This window comes from Zonotrichia leucophrys, chromosome 5 (genome assembly GCF_028769735.1).
Source record: "Zonotrichia leucophrys gambelii isolate GWCS_2022_RI chromosome 5, RI_Zleu_2.0, whole genome shotgun sequence".
NCBI lineage: Eukaryota > Metazoa > Chordata > Aves > Passeriformes > Passerellidae > Zonotrichia > Zonotrichia leucophrys.
In genome coordinates, this window is record NC_088175.1 from 45,675,639 (window position 1) to 45,703,520 (window position 27,882).

At 44.6% G+C, this 27,882-nt stretch overlaps 1 protein-coding gene across 9 annotated transcripts in view; it reads right to left on the bottom strand.

Annotated features, from left to right (window-relative positions):
• Positions 1-321: 321 nt before the first annotated feature.
• LMO1 (LIM domain only 1) overlaps positions 322-27,882 on the bottom strand; it is a 62,161-nt gene continuing 34,600 nt past the window's right edge. For all 9 annotated transcript variants that reach the window (XM_064715043.1, XM_064715042.1, XM_064715036.1 and 6 more), the window contains 3 exons: positions 16,121-16,334; positions 5,293-5,418; positions 322-771 (listed from right to left, as the gene is read on the bottom strand). In XM_064715043.1, coding sequence (XP_064571113.1) covers positions 666-771; positions 5,293-5,418; positions 16,121-16,326 — 438 coding nt within the window. In that variant the 5' untranslated portion in view covers positions 16,327-16,334 and the 3' untranslated portion in view covers positions 322-665. The remainder of the gene's footprint in view (positions 772-5,292; positions 5,419-16,120; positions 16,335-27,882) is intronic.

Below are 27,882 nucleotides of genomic sequence, written 5' to 3' on the forward strand. Positions count from 1 at the left end.
TTCCATGGCAGTGCTGTGTCTGAATCCACAAGGAGCCTCTCAGCCAGCAGCCCAGCAGGCGCAGCAGCCCTGCCAGCCATGCCCAGGGTTCCCAGCCACCACCTGCCCCCAGCTCGTTCCCCGCCATTATCCAGGGAAGCAGGTGGTTAGATGGAAGGCTCCCCAACCCTGCAGCAGCATTTCCCCCAGTTATTATGAGACAACCTGCCTCTGCTGTGATCCATGCAGTTTCCAGGGAGCTGTGTACACGTTTCCAACAGTCTAAAGCACAGGAAATACAGGAATGGCTTTTGCCACACGGGGAAGAAACCACGGCAAAGATGACCAGGAAACATTCATAATTTTTAATTCACACCAGTAATAAAATTGCATTACATTTTTCATAAAATAAATGTTCCAGTTTATATACAGAAAACAGACTGTACAGAGCCCTCCCCCAGACCCCAAAAACTCACAAACATACAGGCAATGCAGTGCTCAGCTAAGCAGGCACAACTGTACATCTAAAATTGTAACTGCTTTGTGTTGGGGGGGAAAAGTACTACAATGTATATAGTCCTCTCTGGACCAAGAATTAAAAAAATATTGCAGGCAAGCTGACAGACGCCCTCGCTGCTCGTGCGGCCAAGCGCCCATCCCACAGTGCTCCAGCCAGGCAGGGGCTGTTATTGAACCTGGGACTCGAAGCTCCCGTTCAGCTGCCCTTCCTCATAGTCCATCTGACACAAGATCATGTTGTTCTTCAGGAAAAATTTGTCTCCCACGCAGAATCTGGAAGATAAAAAAAGGATTGGAGGGTGTGAATATGACCAGACGTGAGAACAGGGAGAGTTTGAGGCGGTTTGGGTCCAGAGGTGACTCTGGTGAGCAGAGCTTGATTTCCAGCTCTGCCAGTGCTTCCCCCCTTACCACCCCAGGGTTTTGCTCTCCCTTTCCCTGGCACATCTGTGCTTGGCTCCAGGAGGAGGCTGGGAGCAGTTCAGGGATTTGTCCCTGCAGACAGGAGATGTGGGCTCTCCAACCAGGAAGCCAGGCGGGTGATATTACACCGAGCCTATTTGAAGTTTTTGCTGGTATCCACATTTCCACAGCTCCCTCGGGTGAAGCAGTATTTACACTAATTTCCAGGCAAGGACTGGCTATTAAGTCCTCCCTCACCCCCTTGTGTACAGTGCTGAACAATAAATAGAAATTTCTCGGTGGCTGGACTCCTAACCTTTATCTTCATTGAGCGAAGGGCACTGCTCTCTATATACCATGTAAATTGTTCTGTTTGTCTTGAAGTTGACAGAGAAGCTTGTGATATTTAACAATTTTATTTGACCATTAAGGTCAAAAAAGTTCCACATATAAGATCAGAGAGGTGTGAATTGACAGCCAATAGCTTTTTCCGCCCTGCCTGCTTGCCCAGGAATCAGAAGCTAATCTTTACTTCTTAAGATAACAAATAATGTTCTCTGCACCCAATTCGGGGGCTGGTTTTTGTCCATAACACTGGCAGGGCAGTGACAGACCAGAGCACAGGCTGCCCCAAGGGCTGAGTCTGAAATCAGCCTCAGGCCCCTAAAACAGAGAGACACCCTGGGTCAGGCACTGTGCCTCAGGACAGCTCTGCACTGAGAGGAAGGGGTAGGTGCCAGCCTCTGGCAAGGCAAATATCTACAGGAAGGTCACTGCAGGTGATCCCATCCCCAGGAGACTTCAGATGCCCATTTCCCCTGCTCCCAGGCAGAGCTTTGGCACTGCCTACCCCTTGTCTAAAGTGCTTTCATCATCTGTAACTCAGGCAACTTCAGGCAGAGCATCTCCATAAAAGTGAGTATTTTCTGCTAAAAGAACAAGACTGATAACTTTAGAGCTTCTTTACAGGCCCAGCACAGGCACAAGTTTTCTCCAACTGGACACCTGCAAATAAGCTGATTAATTTACCAAGTTGGTAAAAGAGAACTGGCCATTGGTTCACACTTTATAGGATTTCACTGAAGACCTTCCATCTTCCCTCTGTGGCACATGCCCTAGTAGTTCTGAAATTCAACCTTTTCTGCATATTAAAAAGATAAAGATTATTCCTAATTTCAACTAACTGCTTTTATGATAAAAACTGTACTGCACACACTCTCCCTTAACACCACCTGCCCCAGGAGCAGGTTTACTCACAATAAATAACAGACACAGCTGCTTGCTTTTCACTACTTATTCCCACCTTAAGTGCCATATAAATTTCGAAGAAGAGAAATGCAAAAATTACTCTTGCCACACCTGGTTTTGGGTGCAGAAGAACTAAAGGAGGAGCTGGAGAATTTGGGAGTTGGAAGGTGTGGGGATGTGTACAAGTACATGGGAACTGAAATGCTCTACAGGGGTACCCTAATGTGATGTGAAATTTTGGGAGAAGGGCTTGATTCACTGGAAAGGCAACTGTTTCTACCTGCTACCACCAGTAAACTGGGATCTCTTCAGCTGATGCATCACAACTGGAAACCTCAGAACCACTTTCACACTGTCAGCCCCCAGTGTGAAGGGATGTTGGAGCAGGGATGTTGCAGAGTATGTCTGGGCAATCAAATTCCAGCCAGCAGCAGTGAGAAATAGGTGTTGAACCTACTCTGCCATTCCTTAAGAGTGATTTTCTTCCCAGCAAACCCACACTTCAGATAATGGCAAGAGAAGGAGCTGGATTTCCTGCAACCTTTGTAAAACTGACCTATCAGCCAGTCACAGCAGTGACCAGCTGTTATCCAGCACTGTGATGACCATGACAACTTCAGAACAGTTTAAAGCATGGCAGAATGAGTGGGAATGCAGGACTTGATGCAAAACTGATGTTTTAGGGAAAGAAAGCGATGAAAACATTGCACACTTGGTAAAAATATTAGAGATTTTGCTGTGATGGATTTAGTACCCTATACAGAGCCCAGCTATAGAAGGGCAAGGAAACTGGAAGAGAACTGAGGAAAGGTCTTCATCATCAAATCTCTTCAGAGCTGAAGAACAAGACAGGGTTTCTGGTGAGGTTTCCAATTCAGAACCAGAACTGGCATCCACCTCTGCAATTCTGGCTTTAGGGTTACTTAATCTCATGTTCTCAGTTCAGCATCCATGCTGTCTGTTACAGGATCACTTCCATTCTGCCCTTTCAAGCCCAAATCTCCACAGATTAAGTCATAAAAATTGGCAGCCCCCTGACCTCAGCCAAAAGCAAGAATCTACACCTAGAGCCCATCTTCCAGAACAGCTCAGCCCCTCACAAACTGAGCAAATCCCTTGAGCACCACAGCACAACTCTGCCAGAACTGGGGGATCACCTGCCCTCTCCTGCCAGGCAGTGACAGCCCTGCAGGTTGTCTGAAGGACAGAGTGGGACCATGCTGGCAATTGAAGAGGGAAGGGAGGAAGGCAGGTGCTTTGGAGCCTTTGAAATAAAGGGTGAAATTTATAAGAAGTTACTGAAAATGAGAACTAGGCAGCACTAGGATTTTCTGGGAGAGAAGAAGGGTGAAGTAGAGGTTTGATGACAGACACTCAGCCTGCAGACTCCAAGGCCAAGCAGCACTCCTGACTGTGCCTCCCAGAGCCTCTGAAAGGACATTTCCAGCCCCAGGTTCGGTGTGGAGCTTGGGAGCAACTTCTCTTGCCCGGGAATCATCAGGAGGCCGAAAAGAGCTGATCCCTGATCCTGAGGGCTGAGCCTGGCAGCACCCGCCACACTCCCGATCTGGAGACAGATCCCAGAACTGACGGGCGGGATGAGCATCTCGGGCATGGGGTGGGATCGCTCTGTGCTCAGGAGCCTCAGCACAAGCCCGGGCAGCCGGCAAGGCCCGCAGCGAGCCCAGGGCCGGGAGCCACTAGATGTCACTGCCGCCCCGGCTCTGCCACCGCCACCTCGGGGACAGCACCGATGGGGTTCTGTACCTGGAGCAAACACTGCCGGCGGCTGCAGCACCTCATCCGCCTCCACCCTGCTCTGCCCACCCCGCTGACACCAAATACACCTCCGGGCTGAGCCGCTGGCGGGGCTGCGGGAGCAGAGCCGGACAGCATCTCCCCAGCTCGGGACAAGCTGGCAGGGGCTGCACCCACACATGTATGGCTGCACCATGAGAGATCCCACTGAGACTCTTTTCCAGGCTGTTTAAGTCAGGATTTGAGCTTGACTTTTACAGAGTTGGGTTCTCCATCTTCCCACAAGTTTTGTCATCTCTCTCACACTTTCCCATGGGATGAGGTATTGCATCCTGGTTTCATCTTTGGGAAACAGACACAGATCCAGAACAGGAACACCAGCACAGCCCTTGACCCTGGCATCCACCTCTGCAATTCTGACTTTAGGGCTACTTAATCTCATGTTCTCAGTTCAGCATCCATGCTGTCTGTTACAGGATCACTTCCATTCTGCCCTTTCAAGCCCAAATCTCCACACAGTAAGTCATAAAAATTAGCAGCCCTCTGACCTCAGCCAAAAGCAAGAATCTACACCTAGCCCATCTTCCAGCCACTACAGCCTGACTAAGCAAGCAGTAAGAACTGCAAGCAGTTCCAGGCCTGTCTTAGACAAGGATGGACAGCTGGATGCATCAGAAGGTGACAAAGTATCACATCTGGTTCTGTGGGCTTCCATTCTGCCCATGATGATCAACAAACATGGTGCTAGCTGGGAAGTTTTCACAACCCTCCCAAACTCAACTGGCTACATGTAGTTCAAGTGAAAACACTGTGCATGGCCCTTTATTATATTCCCTGATGTCCATCTTCCAACCAGCAGAAATACATAAGCCCCACTCAAAATGATACCACCACCATCTCCTATTAATTACGCAACAACTAAATTGATTTGTTCCTAGTGTTGGAAAGGACTTAGCCAGAGTATTTTTCTCCTTCCTGTCCCTTCTCTTTATACATCTTCTTTTCCACCCCCAGTTTTAAGTATGTCAAAAGCATGATTTAAGTGAGATAATGTCAGTTTGCCAGAGGAGGTCCATTCCCCATCATCTGCCTTCTGCAAAGAGGGCAGCTCCTGAAAGGACGCTGGAGCAGTTTGTTTTATTCAGCAGCAGCTGGACAGTCTGTGCCTGTGTCCTCCCCCTTGCCCCTCCAATTCCCACCAGCTCCAAGGGGATTTGCAGTAAAAGGGCCACAGGTACTCACATGGATCCCTGGTCAGCCTGGCAGCCCAGCCCCAGCCCTGCCCCCAGGCTGTGAACCCAAGCTGGGCAGTGTGCATCAAACATTTCCCCTGTTTCACTGGCAAAGGTATAAATTAGTTTGTGTGTACAATAACTGTGTCCTCACCGCTGGTTGCAGAGCTGACAGGCAAAGCAGTCCAAATGGTAAACATTATCTCTGGCCCTCATCACCATCTCAAAGGCAGGGATCAGTTTACTGCAGGCAGCACAATTCCCGGTGGTACCAAAGAGCCTGCCAAAGAAGCACAATCATTAGAAGCCATTTTAATTAAGTGGTGGAAGGACTAATTAAGTGTAATTAGCAGTATCAAATACTGTATTGCACCAATAAATAGAAGTTGCAGTCTCCATTTCACTGACCAACCAGCATGCAGGAACTTGGGATAAAAATGCCTGGTGAGCAGGCTCCGATCATCGAGATGAAACTTCATTTGCTTTGTGAGCCTAGGGCTAATTTGCTGTCTAATGGAGAAAAGCATTAAACACTTAGAGCACTATTTTGGGGCTCACAAAATTTCAGTCAAAAACTATCAGCCTCTCTGCAGCAGCGGGGTAGGTGCTGGGAGCTGCCCGTGCTGCTCCCCAAGGGCTCGCTGCACTTGGCCGCAGCCTGGCGAGGGACAGGCTGGCAGCAGGACACACAAGTCCTGCAAAGTTTGCCAATCCTGGCAGGCAGCGCTGTAACAGAGCTCAGGAAGAACCTCACTTACCTGCTGCTTACAAAGAAAAAGCACAGTTTCTCTTGCAATGAGTGCAGAGCATTTCACCAGGCATCTCAGAGAGAGAGCAGCCCCCCTCCCCGGCTGTGCCTCCCCGGCCCTCCCGGGAGCCAGCTAAGCCCTTCCAGGGCGGCCTGAGCGGCATGCTCAGCCGTTCCACTTCAGCTCCCCGCCCTCCAGGACAACCCTTCAGCACTGGAAGCTGTGCCATTTCCATCTTGGCTTTCACTATCTGTCTCCCCAGATGTCTGCTGCTGTTGCAGCTCCTGCCGGGGGACTCGAGCACGACTGCGGCATCCTTCCCGCGGCCCCTTGCCCGAGGTGTCCCTGCAGACCCCGTGTGTGCCAGGGGCTGACAGAACCAAGGTTCACCCCACCACAGGTCACATGTGGTTAGCCACTTGGCCTAGGGGATGACAGAAATGATGTTTTGGGGGTGATGAGCCCCAAGAGGTGCAATCCCTGCTGGCCATTAGCTCTGTGCACGCAACGCGCCACTGCCCGCCAACAGAGCTGGGCTTGCGGTTTGTTTCAAGCCATCGGTTCTGGCTGATTCCACAACACGCAGATGAGAAGCATCAGGAAAATCTATAACCAATTTCTAAACCTGCAATTTGCCAGGCAAATCAATACTAATTATTACTGGCCAGTAATTGTGAATTAAAACACCCAGCAGTGTTATAGAAACCTCCACACAACTCTCCCACCCTCCTACAGCGCTCCCAAAGTCAGCTCGCTTTCCAGCTGTAAGAAAGCCCACCTTTATTTTTCTTTAGAAATGGTAACAGGGGTCTTTCATTAGCCTGGCTGGAAAATCCCATGCCTTCCTATGAAGAAACAGCACTACATTTTTTCCTTCAGAGCTAAATCACAGAAGCCAAACCAGAAACACTCATGCAGGACGGAAAATCTGCAAAGGGAGTACCAAAATTTCTTCCCCCATGATTCCATCATCTGAAGGCAGAAAGGCAGAGTGAAATCGCAGCTGTATAATTTGCACCAGCAAAAGGCAGTCCCTTTCTCCCTGCGGGCTGACCCCTCTTGCTCCTGCCCCACAGGCAGGCAGGGCAGCTGGGCACGGGCCTCGGCTGCCCAACGCCAGCAGACCGGACTGCAAAAATGCGGCTCTGAAAAGCGTCCAGGTCCCCACCCTGGAACACCCCGGCTCTCATTCAGCACCACTCACAAATCAAGCCATTACTGCAGACATCCCTCCCCTCCTCAGCCTAGCTGCCCTGTTCCACTTGGGCACAGCAAAGCCTGACAGCTTTTGCCAGGATTTTCCCATTTCCCATAAAACCAGGCATCCGTTTTTAGAGTACCCAAGTCACAGCAAACTCAAAAAAAATGAGTCAAATGCATTAGGCAGGGAAACTGGGAGGTTAATCCTAGATTTGCTCTGTGCCCAGCACTGCTACATGCACAAGTATAAAATATCCATTATTCATTAGCATCACAGTTGTGTGGAGCTCAATCTAGATTAAACAAAATAAAGGGGCCCCAGACAGCACCATTTGCATTGTTAAGCAGGTGCTTTTCTTCAGCCTTCAAATAGGAGACTTTTCTAAATGGAAATGATGGGGAAATTTGGACAGATGTTCACTTAACTATTTAAACAGTTAGCTTAAGAAACATGAAAAATGTATTTGGCATCGTATTCACCTGTCTCCTTTCAGGGGTTTTGGGGGTAAACCAATTGTTAAACAGCTTTGACTGTTTGCATAAGATCTGAAGCTTATGTTCTGTCCAGCTGAAATCGTGTTGCCTTCTAATGTCTACATAACGTGGCTTCCAGCGAGTCAGAGTGATAATCTTTGTCTCTTCTATCAAGTTTCACAGTTCTCCATACCCTCCCTTTCCCAACAGATGAACATTTCACACTTATTCTAGCACCTCCTAATTTTAATCTGCTTTTCAGGGAGTGATTTAGAGCCCCATGTATTCACCATGCTTCTAAAAATACGCCGTAACTTGTAGCTCAGTGAACATGACATTTTTTTAATCTGTCGAAAGGAAATGCAAAATGAACAGAATCTTTTGCCCTTTTTTTTTGTTTGCTTGTAGAAAATCTGCCTCTGATATCTATCTCTGATAGATCCAGAAGCTACTTGAGCTGAAACTTCCTGAAGTTGGGAGCTTAGCATTATTGGAAGGAGGGAGACAAGATAAGGAGCAGGAGGAAAAACCTTCTGCCCCAAGCCCCATCTGTGGTTAAATTTAAAATAACCCTACATGAACAAACTGATCTGCATTCTGTCCCCCAGACACCTTCATAACAGATGCAACACTCTCTCACACATTCACACACACGAAGTTGAAGCAGATTAGAAAAATCTATCAGAAGATGTTTAGCCTCTACTTACCAGCTCGGAGCCATTGGCATAAAACAAGCCAGAAATACAGAAAGTTTTCAGTTTGGGGTTGTTTTGCTTCTTCTAAAAAAACCTATTTATTCACTTCCCTTTGAAGTTAAAAGGCAACAGTTTTTAAGTACAGATTTATTCCCCTTTATGTAACAGGAAGATCCAGCCAGCTTGTAAATAAGCATAGACTATGCAGATTTAAAATTTAGCACAATTAAACTTTTACCCTGTGGTAGTAATTATGTTTAATGGCTCTTAGCCCGAACTTAACCACATCTATTGTTGTCAGCCAGTCTAAAAGCAGGAGTTTGTCCAAGGACAATTTTCTGTAGTTTATGGGCACACTAAAAACCCTGCTATGCTCTGTTCTCATTGGCCATTGATGTCAGTGTGTATAGTAAAAATTAAAGCTAATTGGCATACAGGAGCAGCCCTGAATGCAAATGAATTTATGGGAAAAGAAGGGAGCGCTCCTGGAAGCGGTAGGCAACTGCCAAAGGATGGATTTTATGTAGTCTTGTCTGGGCTAAAGATCAGTCTTGTGCTTGGTGATCCAGACCTCAGCAACTCTGTGAGTACATCTCAAATTAATTCAAACTATAGTAATGTCACAGCACCCTGCAGGGTTTTCTTTTTTGAGGGGAAAAAGAATTTTAAAGGGTTTTTGCAGCAGGGAAAACAGTAAGAAACTTTTAATGCAAAAATGTTAAGTTTAGCACCTTTTAACAGATTTTTTTGTTCAACCAAGATGTTCAGGGGGCCTAAACTGAGAACCTGTTTGCCTATTTCTGTCTCCACTAGGAACAACAATCTGGTTTAGTCATTGCCTACAAGGAGAGAGTCCCCATTTCTTCTCGCCCCCTCTAGCCTGGTGTCTGACTAGATAGCAGCTTGCAATCAAAAAAGAAGGAGAAAATCTCCCCTCTGCAGAAAGAGCAAAAATTTTGGAGCTGTTGACTTCATATGAGACAAAAAAAGAGGAAGCAGGACAAGCACATAAAAATAATGAATGGTACAGAAAGGAAAGGTTGGCAGTGTCAACTGTATTTTTTTAAACACAAGAACAAAACAAGTTCAAAATTTAAACAGCTGAGTGGAGACTTATAATTCCCCCCCCAAAAAAAAGTTTTTGTCAACACTGAAAGATAAGAATTATGAATGGAAGAAAGACTAAACACTAACCTACAGATAAATATCTACATTTGTAGATATTATGTATGACTGTATATTTTTCTGCTTATTCATATATCCAGATTATCTGGATATACAAGTTTCAGAAGAGCTATGGAACTCCATGCTCATATCCTCCCCAGCCAGAAGGTAAAACAGATTTTCCCCTACACCTATCCTATTTGCTTGCTGCTGTTTATTTCTTAGTTTCATCAGGGCCTGCTGTAGAACCAAACTTGCTTAACGTAATTGAAATCCATCCTCATGAAAAGAAACAGTTTTGCCCCTACCTTTTGAGACAAACAAACAACTGGTTTTTCAGTGAGGGTGGCTCTTAAATACTGCTATCAGTATCTTTCCCATCTGTGGATATCAGAAATATGCTGAGCTACAAGTGTGATTTGATTGGAGTGTTGAATATACCAATAAATGCAGGGAAAGCCTGAACATCACTTAAAAAGATGAAAAGGATAATCTTAAAAGCAACTTCAGATAACTTTGTTGTAATCAGCCTTTGTGTAATATTAGAGAAAGCCTCAGTGATAGGAAATCCTTCAGCATGGTAAATACATTATTAGCTGGTGCACCCTCCTATCCAGGACACTGTTGGCAGTGCTGCAGTGGGAAGTCATGTCAGCTGAAGGAAAGGAAATGCATTTTGATACTAATGAAGTTGGTCAAGCTGTCCTCTCATGAAGCCTTCAAGTTCAAACCCAAAGAATTTAGATCTCGTATGCCAAAGGGTTTGGCATTCAAGGACAGCATAGAGGGGGAATTGAGCCAGTACAAAACAGCCCCTGGCCAAGTGACCGCGCTGGTGCAGAGACTGCTGGGCCTGAACTTCAAGGTTGCTCTAGGGAGTCTGTTTTCACTTGAAGGACACATCTGAATGTTCACTCATTTTCACTCCTTTGGCCTCTCCCTCCATATTTTCAGTGGGTATTTACAGAGGGTTTGGAACCATGAGCAGGTAGGAGAAGTCGAAGTCCTTTTGTCCTGCCCCAGCCTTTCCCAGGGTGTGACTGGAACTGCTGACCTTAAACCCATCCTTGCTCTGGCACTGCTCAGCACAAGTGCAACAACGTCCTCTTAGGAGAGTTTAAACACAGCAGCCAGAAAACTGCAAAGCTGAAAGTGCCAGAGGCATGCTAGTGTATCACAGCCAGGCAGAATTGCTCCCCATTAGCTTTCCTCCTCAGTGAGAAGTTGTGGAGGTGAATAAAAAAAAAAAAAAGGACAAAAAGCAAACAAACAAACCGAGTACAGGCACAGGCTGTGAGAAAGTCCTGCACCAGCTACTGCAGGGGGAAAAAGAAATAAATCTGTATTTTAACATCACAAAGGACAGCAATGTTGCCAAGACACATTGTATTTTGAGCCTAATTAATCCTCCTTAATCTGTACAGACACCAAGTGTAGAAGTGAGGGTGTCCTATGCAGCATGCAAGATGCTCCCTATTGCAAGGCAAAAGCAGCACTTCAGCTCAGTGACATTTTTAGGCTCTGAGCAGACACCATTTGTTCAGCCACACTGCATTTATACCTCTCCTTCCCACACTAAACATGTCCCTTGAAAATCCAGCAGGACATGCTCTCGGTGCATAAACGCACTCTGTGCTTCTCCAGAGGGAAAAAATATCCCAAATTCTCTCCTTCCTGCTTCAAAGGTGCTGCAGCTTCTGCAGGTTAAAGCCACATTCTGAGCATTAGTGATGTCTTGGGGAGATTAACTTAAATGTGCCTGTTGGGGCACACACATCTCAGCTCCCAAAGGCTTGCCCTCACACAGCCAGCCATGGTTTAGTGGTTGTTGTCCCTGACTTAGGGAAGGCCACCACAAGGAGGGAATTTGTCCACATCCTCCTGTGCCAGCAAAGCAGGGCACCCATGTTTGTGCTCTTATCACACAAGAAAATTCAACCCTGCATACTTGCCAGATACAAAACACTTCACCTAAAGGGCTCCTAAAGTGATTCACTGACAGAATTAATGTCCTGGGATATTTGGAGTAGAGCAAAAGCCCCAGGACTTGGCATCTGAGTCACTGGAAGCAGGAGCTGCCGAGGGTGGAGTTCAGGCCTCTGTGATACAGACAGTGCTGAGGGGTGACAGGGGAGGGCAGTCCTGCCAGGAGCTCCCTGTCCCTCAGTGGGATGCAGAGGGCTGCTCTGCTCCCTGGAGGCACCAACACCATGTGCAGAGTGATGCCATGCTGAGTTTGCATCCCTGATCCAAACCTGTGGGAAGGTGGGTGAAAAGAACTGCCATGAAAGCCTCTGAGAACAGCATCAGGATTTCCCGGTAAACCCTTCTCTTTTACTGATTCACCACCATTTTTAAATGCAGGTTTTGAGCTTCCTTTGGAGTCTAATTAAGGCCCCAATCAGTTTACATGATGAAAAACTTTCCCGACAGCAGCATATCAAACACGCAGAAGCAACAGTTCTGCTCCTCTCAAAGCGAGCCCGACTCGCCTTTGCTCGTGTGAGGGCACCATGCTGAGTAAAAAGGAAAAATCACGTTCTTCATCAGCACTTCACAGTGAAATTTAAGTTGTCAGCTCCTCACGGGAAATCCTGATGCAACACCCAGGCCGTCCCTGTGAAGCGGAGCTGGGTGAATGTTTAATTACGCCTCGGAACAAACACACAGCGCTGCGTGGGGGCTGCGAGGAGCCATCTGAGCCTGCATGCTAAGCTGCTCTGTCCCACAAGCAGCTCTTTCAATAGCGTTTGCTTATCAAAAATAATTAGAGGTAGGAATGCTGGAACTGCGATTATGAAACAAATGGTAAATCTATTTGCTGAGATGAAATGTATTGAAAGATACATCGAGACACAGCTGGAGACTGAGGTGATACCACAAGGATAACAACTCGAGATCCAATTTCATCTTTCATGATTAAAAAATGAGCAAGAAAGTGTTTTATGAAAAGTGAAGGTTAACAAATGTTCCTTCACAAGCAATGACGACAGTTTATCTTTTGAAACAAATGATCGGGCTGTGGTCTGCTCACAGCTCCTGGAACACGCTGGAAGGATTTCTGCTGGAAACCCACTGGGGATCAGCACACAGGGCTGGCAGCCCACCCTGCTCCCAGGGCCTGGGACAAAGCCAGCTCCACAGGGACGCTGCCACAGCAGGGAAGGAGCTGGCACTGTCACTGTCCTGTCCCTCTGCCACAAGCCCATCCCTAGCCCCAGTCCCTGCCGTGGCTGTGGCTCATCAACATCTGCCCTCAGGAGGGTCCCAGTGCTGCAAACTGACAACAAAACATTCCAGGAGCCCTCTGACTGAATTCCTCCCACTGTTCTCCAGGTAAAGTGCTCCCTTTATGGAGCAACCACAGTGTGAAGCAGAACTGTCAAAAAAGTTATTTTAAGGGATGAATTCTGCTAAAATTTGACTAGGAGACCAAACACTGTGAGCTGTTTAACAAGGAGGAAAAAATGTGGGTAGAGACTCTAAAAACTACTAATGTGAAGGAATTATATAATGATGGGAATGGTTAATTCTCCAAGAAGAAAAATTCAAATTACCAGGAAGGAACAGACAGTAGAGAAGATCGTGATGGCAACTTTAGCTCCTTCTATTAATAGCACTAATAGTTAAAATGGAGAAAGAAAGAAATATTATGTGTAGAAGCCAATACAAGATGTTTTAAAGTAAAAAAAAATTGCTTTACACTTCTATAAATATGGAACTGCGTAGAAATGCCCTTATTCCTATCCTCAGAGCCTGAAAAGGTTCCTTAGCACCAGAGGAACAGACCCCAGGAGTTCAGCAGAACCCCTCAAAAAACACCAGTATAAACTAAATTTACTTATTTGTAAGAATACAAGCCATGATAGCTGTAAAGCTGCCTAAACAGCTGAAGGCTAAATAACAATGCTGTTACAGAATTAATGTTATTCCTTCCTAGCTGAGTCTTCAACAAATTTCCCAGGATATGACAACTCTACCGTTCTTCCCAACAAAAAACAGTCAAAGCTCCAATACCCTAAATTCATATAAAGGTAAAATTCTTAATGTACAGGCTACATAGGTCCTCACAGTTCAACCATGAGGCACAAATAGCAAGAGACTTCTCCCCTGTCAGGCCAGGAACTATTCCAACCTTAAAAAGGGGAGACAGAGGCGTTACAAGGCACCTTCCAGGCACAGAAGTTTGTTCCAAAGACCACATTTAACTGGTGCTGGGACAGAAGCTGCATGGCCATGCTCAAACACAAGTCTCAATTCTGCCTTCCATGGTTCATGTCATGGATTGCCCTCTCTTCACAAAGCTGGGACATGGGCCATTTCTTGGAGTCAGCAATGCCTGGCTTCTTTTCCATCTCCAGCACAGGCTTCTGGTGTGCCCCAGAAAATTCACATCATCTAGGGGCCAGTGGGAAAATCACAAGCTTTTTCACCTCAAAGCAGCATTATTGGGGTAAACCAAGGAAAGAAAGAAAGTGCTATACAACTCCAGTGGTAAAAAGGTCCTTCTGAACCTAACAGCATCAATACTGCTGTCCTTTGGCACTTTAACATGTCTGATTTGATGCCACACATTATTTTTGTTATGAAACTAGACTAAACCCAAATCAATACAGTGCTTATTAAATGGACAAAACATGGGGTAGCTCATAGGTCTCGAAAAGCAAATGTAAATTGGAAACACTGTGCAGCTCAGTATTTCTAGAAGGGTTCCGCAACATACAAAATAAAGCTGAATATCTATCTTCAGGGTCAAATTAAAAAAAAAAATATCACAAACACAACACTTTTTCAAGACCAGAAATGACAAAGTCAAGTGATAAATAATGAAGTGGAGGATGACAGATGGAGAGACCTAGATCACTTGGCAAGCTGGGTGCAAACAAGATAAAGAAAAGATAATGTATAGAAGATAAAGTACAAACAAATACTTCCGAAAATAATGTAGCTGGTCTTCCTGGAAAGAAAACTATTCCTGGAAGTAGCTCTCCTGAGAGATTTTAGGGGTCCCTGTAATATCTAGCATGACCCAATTGTGATACTGTGATGAAAGGCTTCCTCAAAAAGGGAAGATAAGAACTAAAACAATCTTCACTGATGCATCAGAATTATGTCCACAACACACAAAGAGTATAGCTCAGCTGAAAGAGAACAACCAAAATGCTAATTTGGAGGTGGAAATCTCTGTGTTGAATTTGAACTTTCCGGAGCTCATTTTTTTAGCTCAGCATAGACAGGGTTAAGGATGCTTCCACAGAGTAAGTAACTTGTAACATTAGTAACTGCTCAGTTTTGAGGAAGGTACAAAAATTATTTCATTATAGAGAAGACAGTTAACTCTTTTCTTTCACACTCTTTCCATTTTTTTTTCAAAGCCTGCTTATCTTGTCTTTTCCACCTCAATGTGTTCACCCTTACCCAAACTCCTCCTTCCTCACTTAGATTTGTGGACACACTCCACCTAACCAGATGTGGTTAGGTGCAAGTCCTGCAAGTGCTGCCTGTGTGGCAGAATTTCAGCTGAGATATTTCATGTGTGCCCTGAAGAATTTCAGCTCTAAAACCCTCCTGTGGGCAGGATGCTCTTGTGCACAGCTGGGCTGAAGGGCAAGGTGACAGCTCCCACATGGCAGCTGATACACTCAGTCCTTCTGTTTGGCTCAGCACTTAATCTCTTATCTTTAGAAGGAGAAACTTGTTTGTTCAAGTTTACTAAGGAAATATTTACTGAAGACTTTCAGAAATATGTTTTACATTGAAACACATGAAGCATGTGAGCACTGACACTAATCTGGGCAGCCCCTGAACACTGAAAGGTTAGAAGGCATTTTACCTCACTATCTTACAACAGTGTGTTGGGCTTGTTTTGCTTCAGATGTTTTACTGGTTGAGCTTGCCTGGGAAACGCTATCAGTGCTTGAGGAAAAATGAAAGAAAACACACACATTAGCTGGAGATCAAGTACATTCTTCCAAAGGAAAAACAAAGCAAAAGTCTGAGTGTTTTGCAGTGTGACCCTCATAATAATGTTTGCATTAGGCCTGCTGTCTTATTAATATTCATTTATGCTTGCATAAAGTATTTTGCACAAAACCCCCATACACATCAGACAAAAAATCCCATGTGTTGTTATGTATTGCAGACACACACTGACAGAATGGTTCTAACTCCAAGCTAGTGATGGTCTCTGCTGATTTCCTCAGACAAAAACATTTTTTGAAGTTAATCTGTAATTTTTGAGTTTTGCTCTGTTTAGTTAGGAAAGAGACAAGGGCCCCTTGGGAGCAACCTTACTCAAGACTAGAAGTCTGTCTAAAAGCTATGACTGAAAAAGAAAAGGTAAAGGTTTGGTGAGGTCTCAGTCAATATGCAGGAGTATTGCATCAGAGATATGCAAAGAGAATTAAGAGGTTTTCCCAACTTACTCAGCAAGCAGAGTTTATTCTTGTTGGTCCATAATAATAATAAAAATTTATGGCCTTCATCTTGTATCTTCACCTAAAAGCAGGATTTCACCTCTCAGACTACTAAATAGGCTAAGTGCAAATAAAAAGCCTTGCCTAGACAGTGGAAGGAACTCCAGTCTCCTCTGGGCAAGGCTGGCCATGCACAAGCACAGTTTTTACATTTTTAGGAAGCCAGAGAGCCGGCAGCACACCGAGAGGCTTGGGAAGAGCCCACAGTACATCCCTCTATTTACCTCAGGTAATCTCTGCGGCAGAGAATGAGATTTGCTTTTGTGTAAAGAGTTGATCCAACCTCTCCAAGACGGCAGTCACAGCAGGCACACTTTAGGCAATCTTCATGCCAATACTTATCCAGAGCCTTCAGCAGGTACCGGTCCTTGATCTTGCGGTTGCAGCCGGCGCAGCCCTTCTGCTTCCCCTTGGGCTGCACGGAGAGCATCGGCACGCCTGCAAGGCAAACACAGCACTTCCTTCAGAGCACGGCTGGGGCAAACACTGCTGCTGCTGCCATTACAAGGAGCTCACAGGCAAAGGAAGCTCTTGTTCGTGGAGCTGACAGTCAAAGGAATCCCAACTTCATCAGCTGTCACAGGCTAACAGAGAGTGCGACACTTGCAGCCCTTTTTTCCTAAGGGCAGGACTGACACAATGCACCAGACTCTTTCTAACCAACATCTTGCAGCAGAATAAACTGGCTGAAATTTCAACATTTATTTTTTCCCCTCATTACCCACACCCTTGTGTTGTTAATTACCTGACACAGGCAATTAAAAAGAGCAGAAGGGCCATCACAGTACGTACCCCCCTGATTCAGCATCTGAGTTGAGTTTGATGGGGAAGGGAGAGGAGTGGGTATAAAAAGATGTGGTATACCACTGTTTTTCCTCTCCTGTGAATCCTGTGGGTGACAGCGGCCTGACTGAAAGCCAGAGCAGGCCAGGAGCTGCTCCAAAATAAATTTGATTCAAAAGCCCTTGAGAACTGCTGAAAATAACCCCACCAGCACCCCTCTGCCACTAATAAAGCCACATTCCTTAAGCAAAGCAGAGCTTTCCTCCTTCTCTTGCATCACTGGAGAAGGTAGCAAAAAGCCAGGAGTTTCCTCCTTCCTGGAAACCCCAGCTGGAGCTGCAAAGCAGCCATGAGATAGCTGGGTATGAGTGGTGACAGCACACTCAGCTCAGGAGACTTGGGGGGACTTGCTGTGGTCCCCTTCCCCTCAGTGCTATGTCCAGCTTCTTCCTTTTCTCCAAGCAGCCAGTGCCTGCCATGGTGAGCACTGTGATGCTCATCACCCTTCTCAGTTTAAGAGCCAGGCAGGAATGGACTTTATGGAATCAATAGTCAAGGTGGAAAAATAAACAAGGATTGTACTGTGGGTGAGGGACAGGACAGAAAATGATGAAAGAAGAAATTAACTCACTGAGACACCAGAATCCGTTATGATTTTTATTTTTACTGGTGTCAGTCACTAAAAATGACAATGCTGGGCCTGTAACAAGCACACTGTGGGCTTAACCAATGCAGAGATGATGAGAAGGGACACTGTGGCACAGCAGCAGGTGTCACTGGTTATATACTCTTACACAAAGTTAATCCACCCTTTCTGCAGGAAGAGCTGGATGTCCCAGAAAGCAGCAGCCTGATAATAGAATTATTAACAGTCCCTTAAGCAGAGAGGACCCAGCCAGTGCCACTGCAGTAAGTGACATTTGCTGCTCTCCTTAAAAGCCAGGGTGACCTGAGAGTGGCTAATGGTCAGCCCATGTAAACCCACCACTCCCACAGTAATAATTGCTTTGTCAGAGCCCGAGCAGACGACAATAGCACTTAAGACACCTCCACACAAACAGCGAGGTATTGATCCATCTGTAATCAAAGTGGTCTCAGCAGCACAGAGACAGGCCAAGTAACGTTCAAAAACCCTTAAAGAACCCTCCTGCCCTCTGCTGCAGCACACTCAAAACCCAAGTCTCCACAAGCAAACTTTTGACACCAGTGACAAACCTGCAGTAATTAAGTGAAAATCTGTATCTGTATTAGACTGGCCACATATGCAATCTGTAACACTCCCAATAGAAATTCTACAAAGCCACAGATAAACACACTCACATTTGGAAAGAGGGACAAGACAGGGAAGCATCAGAAGTGGATTATGCTGCGGGTCAGACTGCAGAGGTCCCATGTGCCTGGTGAGAGTTTCTTACAAGCATGAGGGAAGTGGCCCTCTGGTTCTAGACCCACCTTTGTTTGTTTGGGTTTTTTTAATCCAAAATACTTCTCGATAGCAAAAAGAAGCTTCAATTTTTTAGTAATTTCCATGCTTTTCCCGACTCCACTCCAGGAAAACTGCACATTGTGAGAAGAGTCTACCTTGTTGTGAGGCAGAGAAGGGTGAGCATGTGAATTTGCATTTGCAAGCTGTGTAAGATCAGTACCAGTGATGAAAGAAAATAGTTCGCACCTTTGAAAACCAGGACCTAGATGTGAGAATTGTGTTTTTAGATAGGAGCCCCAGACACCAGCAAGTCATTATTCACCCCCTAAACAGGCTCTCTAAATGTGTACCCTTAGAGGCAGAGGAGGATTTCTCACAAGAAGGGGGGTCACCATGCAATCCTTTTGCAAGGTTTGTGTAGGTAACACGAGGATCCTGCATCTGGAAAGACGCAGATTCCACATAACCAGCACACCTTAAACTCAAGAGAGCTGCTGCATGGATGGGGATTGAGATCAGCTCTGTGGTTCAGGAACACAAGACCCTCAGCCAGATGGGACTTCCCAAGGCCTCACTTTGGAAAGCAGTGCCCTTTCAGAGGTCCAGCTGCCCCCACCCAGAGAGAGGGTGCCAACGCAGCAGCAGCATCAAGCACAAGGGCAGTTGTGCAGGGATGCTACCCTGGCTGGACCATTAGGAGAGGCTGGTTTGATCATTTAGGGCAGGTAAGGAGGGTCTCCTGTGGCAAGCAGGCCTGGAAGGCTGAGGGCTGACTGCAGGGGCAGTTTTGTTCCATCTGTGGCCCTGGCAGCCATCTGAGCTCCTCGCTATTGCAAGAGCACCACTGTCTTATGAGAGCCTTCTGCAAGTAAGAGGAATGTAACACTTTGATTTGCTTCTAATAACTAGCAAAGGAACAGATATAGATATATTTTTAAGCAGTACCTTAAGCAAGGAAAAAAGCTATGTATTTGGTCAGTGTTCAGCAGGGGGCTTTCTAATGAAAAAAGGTACCATTTCAGAGATCATATGATGTTCAAAGCTCCTATTCCCACTCAGATAATAACGAGCAAGGTCAGCCTCTGCTGGTCAGGTTCAGTGTTTTGAAATTACATTTTGGGCTGTGAGGTTTCCCTCCGACATCCCAACCAACCGGTCTGCACGGAGCACACAAGCCACTACAGAAAGTTGCAGCTGCAATTAGCTGGTGAGTTGACACAGCAGGCAAGGCGTGAAACAAAATTTCAAAAACTGCCAAACTTGATCAGCAAGGGTTCCTCGAACACTTGCCATGTCATTTCCAAGCAACAAGAGAGAAGCATCTCAGAAGCTTAACCCTTTTCACAGTTAGAGGCTTGCACAGAGAGGACACAATCAACACCAAACCCTGCTTTCCTCCTCCTGCCTCCCCTTTCCAGCAGACCTGAAGCAGCCTGGGCTCTGCAGGCAGAAACCACCTGGAGAACTGCTCTTTCATTTTAGTCATTTCCCCACTGCAAGACTGGGATGTTGCTTCATTTCTCTATGTCCATTTCTTCCCAGTACTTGCGTAGAAATGCCAAGATATCCAGTTCAATTTGATAAGGGACATGTGGTATCTGACTGGGGCTGTCAAAAAACAAAGGGGTCACCTTTGACAAATCCCACACGTGCTCTGTGGATGAGGATAAGAAAATGAGGAGGAGTGTTGCAGAACTAGAAAAATTAACAGCTGGACACTCACATATTTAAATATGTGATCACAAGGGAACACTGATTATTGCCAGATTCTGAAAGTACCATCAAGTTGCTCTCTTCTCTCCTGTTGCTAGACATCCAGTGCTCTCTTTTCTTAGAAACAGTAGATGAATCCTTTCTATTTCTGGCTACCTACACTCCCTTCTTTGCCCTTTACAGCTTAATAGACTTGCTGCTGGTAAATACAAAACTAAACCCGCTCTGAGTGCTCAGAGCTCCAATACACATTAAAAAATTATAGACACCACCTCTGGACTTACTGAAATTTATGTCTGTGTCTAAAGAGGCTGTTATTGTAGTGAGTAATCCAAACTTTACCACTATTCACAGCCGGACAAACAAGCTTTAATCAGCCCGTATCTGCTCAGTCGGAGTCTTTCTGTAAAATGATTCAGCTGGCTTTATAACACAAGTGTCCACTAAGTACACCTCTAAATTTTTCTAAGCCATTTTACTGATATTTCTATTCACATGGCAATCAGCTGCAGTTCCTCTAAGGGCACTGTTCATAAAGCCTCCTTTCCAAGAGAGCCTGGGAACTTTTCATAAATGGCAGACCTTTTAAATAACAGTTATCTGCACTGGTCCTACGGCGCACGGCTCCACAGTGCTCTGGTCTGCAGCAGAGCTAGAGGTCCCCTCTGAAAGCAGGGAAGTTCACCACCTAATTTCTCTAATGCAACTCTAAAGGTTAATTGGTCTGAAAGAGTAATGGGGGACTGCTAGCTAATGATATATGCCTCAAGGCTTTGCAGCTGGCCTGTATTTTATACAGTCGAGTCCAGAGCATAAAACACAGGTGATATCACCAGGACTTTTCAGACCCCCTCCACTGCAAGTTGTCCCCCTCAGCTACACCCACGTGTGTGGGGAGAAGGCAGCAGGAGCTAGAGGCAGCAGCTCTGTTCCACCTGCATTTCATGGCTTGTTAGAGGGGGCTCGGAGAAGTGTGTGGCTGCACTCCTCATTACCTCTGCAGAGAACTAAAAACAACCCTAATGAGGAGAGCCGGAGCGTACAGTACGGGCTGGGAGGAGGGACCTCCTCCCACTCTCCCCAAGGAACCCGGCCAAAATCTTCAATTTGCCATTTATGACAGCTAATTAGTTATTCTATTCAAAATCTTTGCTTTAAATAAAAGAACTAATTATACACAAAGGTCAGTCCCCCACCTCCTGTGAAGCACACATAATTGGCTTATTTCCCCAACATTGTGTGTATGTTTTACACAATGCTTTCAGGCAGATGGCTTTAACTCTTTCCCTCGACAAGTTTTTTGGTGTTGGCTTTTTTGTTGTTGCTGGGGCTTTTGTTTGTTTGTTTGTGTTTGTTTGGGTTTTTTCCTTGTTGCTGTTATTTTTTCTTTTTTTAAAACCCCAAAACCTTTCCTCAGACTACCTACTTTAAGAGTAAAAGCTTGTTCAACACAAAGCAAATAACTATGCACACACACACAATACTTCTACTCTGCAAAAGGCTTGTGACAATCACTCCCTGTTGTACAGCACCTTGCACAACACAGCATTGGAATTTTTTTTATTCTCCAGCACAAATTCTTCCTTGAGCAGTGCCTTCAGACACTGCTACCACATTTCTGAACCTTCTTCTGCCAAACACCAGTTATTGCATGTTTACATTACCCTTTTTCTTTTTTTTTATTATTTGTAATATTTTCAAGATTTAAAAAAATTATGTAAGTGGCTATTATAAGGATGCAGCATTCCAGTGCTAAAAGCAATTCTGGTTTAAAGACCAGGGGTTTGGCAGTCAGGCAACTGAGCCTAAGTTTCAGAGTTCCACTTGAGGGAAAAAATGTTTATTTCTAGCATCAACACCCTTTAAATGAACTGACCTCCTTTTGCCTGCTAACAAAACCCCCAGCATTTGGCTGCAAAAGATGAAAAAGTAACTGAAGAGTAGGAGTAATCTTATTAACTCCTGTCTCATCACAATAAATAGGCTGCAGTCTTATGTCTTTTATCAGAGGATCTGATATCATTTAAAAGCATTAGAGCCCTGCATCACCCATTTAAGTAAATGCAGACAGTCATTGCCAAAAAGATGCAGTGAATTTCATTCCCCTAAAAAGAAACTCACTTTGTGTTCCCAGTATTGTATTACTCACCTTCTATGAATATTGCACCCTGTGAATCAAGTCAGACCTTGCACTCCCACTGAATGGAAAGTGCGCTGTCTCGGGCATCCTCACCAAGAATTTCATCAGAAAAATTACAGCCAGCAAGGTGAAACTCATCATGTCATCTGTATATCCAATTAAAACCTTACATTTGGAACACCACGTACTTGCAACTAAATGCTTATGAGTAAGACTTAGACCATTCATCAAAATTATTCAATGAGAAACCACAATCTTTTTTCATTGCCAGTTTCATGCTGCAATATGCAGCTGGTGATTGTTACAGTGGCTTTAGCAATTCATTTGGGGTATTTTTTCTTCTGAATCACTACTGAACAAATTTCCCAAGCATGGCAAAAAAGTAGCTGGAGAGGGCAGTTAATGTGAGAAACAACATTTTGATCACCACTGCTATTTTGACTATACTAAGTCCTCTGCCCAATAACAGCATTTTTTTTGTCCATACATTTCATGACAAGTTGTAGAGAAATATTTTTTAGAGTCTAGTGTCTCCTGGCAGTTTCAGCTGCCTAAAAGTGACCCAAAGCGTCATGAATGGCTTTAACCCCCCCTTCAATCTCACATGTAGGGACCCTGTTTTAAAGCCATTTGCTTTAAACAACATAGACAGACCAACATATCCAAAATAATTATTTGGCATAATTTGAATCTGTACCAACATAGGTCCTGATTCAGGAAACAAGGTTTAGGGTTAGAATCCAGACTTTCATTTTCCCCACAAGTTTTGCATCTTCCAGTACCTGTTTTTAGCCTCTCTCAATTACAGAGTTTCTCCTACCAGAGGCCAACCTGTAGCTATAAAGAAACACATGGCAGCAGGACTAAACACAAACCATAATAATTGTTGCTGCAAGACAGTTTCTATAAATCATTTCAGGAAGCAATGTTTTCCCTGTGCTCATAAAATGTGTTTGTTTGAGCTTTAATTTTTCGTAATTGGCATGTGTCCAAAGTTTATTCTTAGCACATCCACTGTTTCAGTAAAATCCATTTTTACTGTTTGAAGCCCTGGAAGCAGTACAAAGACATTCAGATTTCTCCTACTGTCAACCTAATCTGAGAACATTCTGATCAAGTTTTCTCCATTAGTCACAATTTAGCATACTGCAGTCTGGCAAAAGTCCTGATTTCAGGTGGCCAGCTCCCTCCTTCAGTGTCTGTAGTAGAAAAAAGTTTGGCAATGGAGTGACTACCCTCAAACCACCCTTCCAGCAGTGTGGGAATGAGAAAAAAAAACTATTATTAGGGATGACTGGCTCGAAATTCATCCCATATTCCTCAATATTCCATCAATCTGCAGGTGACCACAGAAAAGACACCAACCTCAAAAGCTGTCTATTTAGTGGGTTTGGGTGTCAGAGCCAAGTAGTGGAAGAAGAGTCTCTGAGCCAAACGGTCACAAAGGTAAGAACTCATCCTTCAATTTTCATCTCTTGTAAGAATAACCTGTGTACCAAAATTAAATACAAGGCAGGGCTTGTGTCCCTTCCCTTTTTCAACAAGCAATAAAATCACATGGAAAAACCTTCTGCCAAGTTAAATATCCCAAAGAGTGTTCAAGAAGTAAAAACTCCTCAGTTCTCTCATGCTGATGTGTGATGCTGCCCAATGCTGCCCTCCCAGCTGAAATGGCCTGTTTAACACACCGAGGTTTCGAGACACAGGCAAAGCCGCACAGTGCAGCAGTGCTCGGGTTTAGCAGTGAAACATTAACATCACCCTGACAGATCTGGCATGCCATATATGTGAATATTTTAAGGAGACTAGAACTGTATCATTGCTCAATCACCATCATCTTTTCTTCTGCCTCTTTGCAGACACACACGATGTCAACCTAAGCTTTCGGCAACCTTAATAGAATTTCAGTGCCCACTGCCAAATGGCCATTTGATGTTCTGCTCTGTGTACACTGATGAAGCAATCTGTCACAGCCCTTAATGCAGGCAATGATGACTATCCAATCTAAGGCTTTCACAGGCTTATAGAAATTTCTCAAGACTTTTGGAGCCTACAATAATTTGCGCAATACCACAAAAGGATTTGGAATCCTAGTGCGCTCTGTATTTAATGAAATATGAATATACTCCTTTAAATGTTTCTAGAAGAAATCCTACTCAGGCCAAAAGCCCATTTTATACCATCAATCACCAGAAAGTTGTGTTAGAAACTCTGAAATAGAAAATACTATCGTGATTGCAAGTTTCTGTAGTATGAATATAACAGCCCCTCCTGTCCTGTCCAAACTTACTGCCAAGGCAAGCACTGATGTTCATGCCCTGCACAAGATTACTGCAATAAATATACTAGCCCTAAAATTTATTTGCATATAAGAGGCAAGGAGAGATTTTCCTATGGGGAATGCAGAAGGAATCTATCTACTTAATGCAAACTGTGTAAGAGATACAATTGCTGCTGACTGACCTTCCAGGAGTCGTGAAATACACTTCCCCAGTGATTTAGAAAGATGCAGTTATTCACCAAACCTGTCCTCTTCTCCCTTTCCTAGCAAAACCAGAGCAACCCATCTGCTATTAAAAGTTGCAAGGATAAGGGCAAGCTATTTCCTTGTCTTCTTGTTGAAAGGAAAAAACACAACAGCCAGTCCTTTGCAGGACCATTTGCATGCTGAGCTGTCAGACCATGCACTTTCCATTAAAGAGATAGCATCCCTTTTCATAAGTCCATTTGGGATCCATTTTAGTGTTATCTAAAAATCAAATCTACATGGTAATCCTTTTAATGTACTCTTGACTTTTAAAAACAGCTTTATGTTCCTTCAGGAAATGTTTTAAGCCATTACTCAGTAATTACTACTCACCCATGAAAACACTGATCTTTTACAATATATAATCGGTTTGCTGACTTCAAAAATAAAGCAGACTGGAATTTTGTCTCATGAAAGTGGCAAAGGAAAACCAAGGTTAAGAGAGCATCCCATTTCTTCCCCCCCCCCAATTATATCTAAGTGGTGTGTTTTTCCTGTTGTATGAGAGGCTGAGGTGGTCACAGTTTCAAGTGCCTGTGTGTGGAGACTCTCAGTCTCAATCTGTGAGCACTGGTGAGCACTGTTCAGGTTAACCAATAAATAAATACTGATTTAGGAAGTGGGGTTTGTATTTCAGATACAAATAATACCCTAACTTTCTGCAAGCCCTGAAGTTTTGAGTGATGCTACACAACCTTCCAAAAGGCTGTGAAATTTGTGGATTTGCTTTGATAAGCTTCAGGGGCACAAGAACAAGTCTCAGAAGAGGTGTCAAAAATGGTTCACATCTACTGCAGCTTTACTGGATTTATCCACAGCTGCACTCAAAAATGCTCAGTCAGACTCCAGGGGCTTGAAACTACCTTGAAAGTCCTACTACCTTCTCCCAAAGGATTTGCCTTGCTCCTTTCCAAACTCCTTGTCACACCCAGAGGTGGTTGGGAGGCAAAGGAGAATTTGAGTGAAAAGGAGACCCAGAGCTGCCTTGTCCTTTGCAGCAGAAGCCAGAGAGAGGAAAAGAGTGCATTTTGCTCAGGTATAGCTGCTGTCTGAGAAGGACCAGACAAAAGCCCATGACAGCGCAGTCACTCATCTACAGGAGGTCTCTGAATAACCTGGCCTTGCAAGCAGTTTGACAAAGACCCAAGATGTTTACACAAAGTGTAGCCCACCAACAACCAATCCTTCCTCTGCCAGTGCAGACCCCAGAGAGCACAATGCCCTTCATGATGACTCTGGCAAAGCAGTTTAATATTTCACAACTAGATAAAGGGCAGGGTGATGTTTGTCAGAAAGAATTTGCTGTACCTTGCAAGGAATATCAACCAAAGTTTTTCTCTTAATGCCATGAAGACAGAGAAGGCAGAGAAAGCAGAGGCTAAATACTTCATTACCTCTGTTCTTCTGTTTACTGAAGTCTAACTTAAGCCTTACTTAGCCACAGTTTGCTTCCACAATGAGATTTTACTCTACCTCATTTCGCTACTGCAATTAGAACAGAGAAAGTCCCACCCCTGGACATTTCCCCTTTCATTCCCAGGAAAAGGTATGCAGCCCCCAGTGCAAGGCTGATCATTAAACATTTGTTATAGCTGCAGTTGGCTAGTAACTATATGCCTCAAATTAATTTTTATTATTCACTTTTGATTAAGTCAGGGCTCACAAGCCACAGCTGGCCATTAATGCTACCCTTCTTTACAAAAAAATATGCTGATAAGAATGAAAAGTGGTTTCTTGGCTGTTGTATACTCATTCTATAATGAGTTCCTTTGAGGTGACGTATAGAGGCAGGATTTGAGCATTATTACCCTGGACAACAGCAAAGACACAAGTAGAATTGCAAGACTTTTTTCTCTTGTTCCTTTTTTTCCCCCCCCATGTCCAAGGAAGGCTTTGAAAACCCTGGTGCAATTCATATATTCCAGAATAAAGTGAACACTATGGGTTTGGGGCAAGTTAGCATGACATTTAGTTTGCATTAAAAGCATCCTAGAAGTCATATGAAGTATATCATAACAGAGCATATTCTACTCTATTAAGCATTCAGCAGCACCACAGTATTCAGAATATGGATGAGAAGCTGGAATTGCATAAGACATTCCTCCTCTTACGACTGACCACTGAGTTGAATTCAAGCTGATCCTGAGGGAGCCATTTTCATTAACCTACTGTAGCTCTCTAATCCAATTCCTTGAATTTCAGACCACCACCACTGAAAGAATTTATGACCTGCTGCCTGCACTTTGGATGGTGCTCACACTTCACTCTTTTCCTCAATGCATCCTGCTCCTCTGGATCATTACCACTGCTTCATGCAGCAACCCATCCCCTTAAAGTGGAAGCCTGCTCTTCAATTCAGATCTTCATGCTCCATTTAATTCTCACCAACATACGTGAGGATGGCGATGGTTACACTTGGCCAGAAACAATGAGAAAAACATAATAATCATATGACCCAACCCAATGTGCAGAACTGAAAGCCTCCTGAAATGTACCTCCTGAAGTCTGGCCCGGATATGTAGCTACTAATGCTTTGCCTGAAACCTCAGACTAAAAAGAAATTCTAAACCACTAACCTTCAGCTCCAAAAAATGCCACATTTCCGGGCCAAAAAACTTACTGAGCAGCTTTTCCTGCGCTCCATTTCCGCGCAGCATCCGCCGCGTGATTTGCTCAGTTTTTGCCCACCTCATCATGAGACTCCTGACTGCTGAAAAGAACTCCTTCACTGAACTAATGAAATAAGGAGTCTTAAGTGCCCTCCAATCCTTTTTAGAAAAGGCTGTATCTCCAGATGAGTCTCAATTTCACAGCATCAGGGAACCGTGTGCCAACGCGCTGAACCGGAACGCCAGGGCTAGCAGGAGTTGCAGACAACAATGCTAACATCAGGGTTATTTTAGATTAGAGCACTTCCAAATCAATTTTGGATTTAAACTTTTAAATGCACTCTCCAGAAGGAATCTGCACTGACTGAGTATTTCCAAGGCTAATTTTCTAAGCTTGAATGAAACTCATTCTTATCTAAGGAAAAGATGCAACTAACCTCTGCCACAAAGGCTGGGTCACAGCTAGAAAACGAGGCAGACAACAGTCCTGGAAAGGAATAAACTGCCTAACTACACATCCATAAACTGCTAACAAAAACAACAACAAAAAAAGCCATGCTGATTCTGTTGGGACTGATTTTAACTGAGGCCAGAAGTTGTCACGGTATTTGGAATCAGGGCATTTCTCCTCTGCTGAGTTACTCCATCTCCCACAGGCAGTCCCATTCCAGCAGGGCTATGGGAATGCTCTGGGATGTCCAGGAGAGCAGGGCTGCACTCCAGGAACAGGCAGCATGCTGCAGGGGGATAAGGGAAGAGCTGAACATCCACAGCCTGATGGCAGTTTT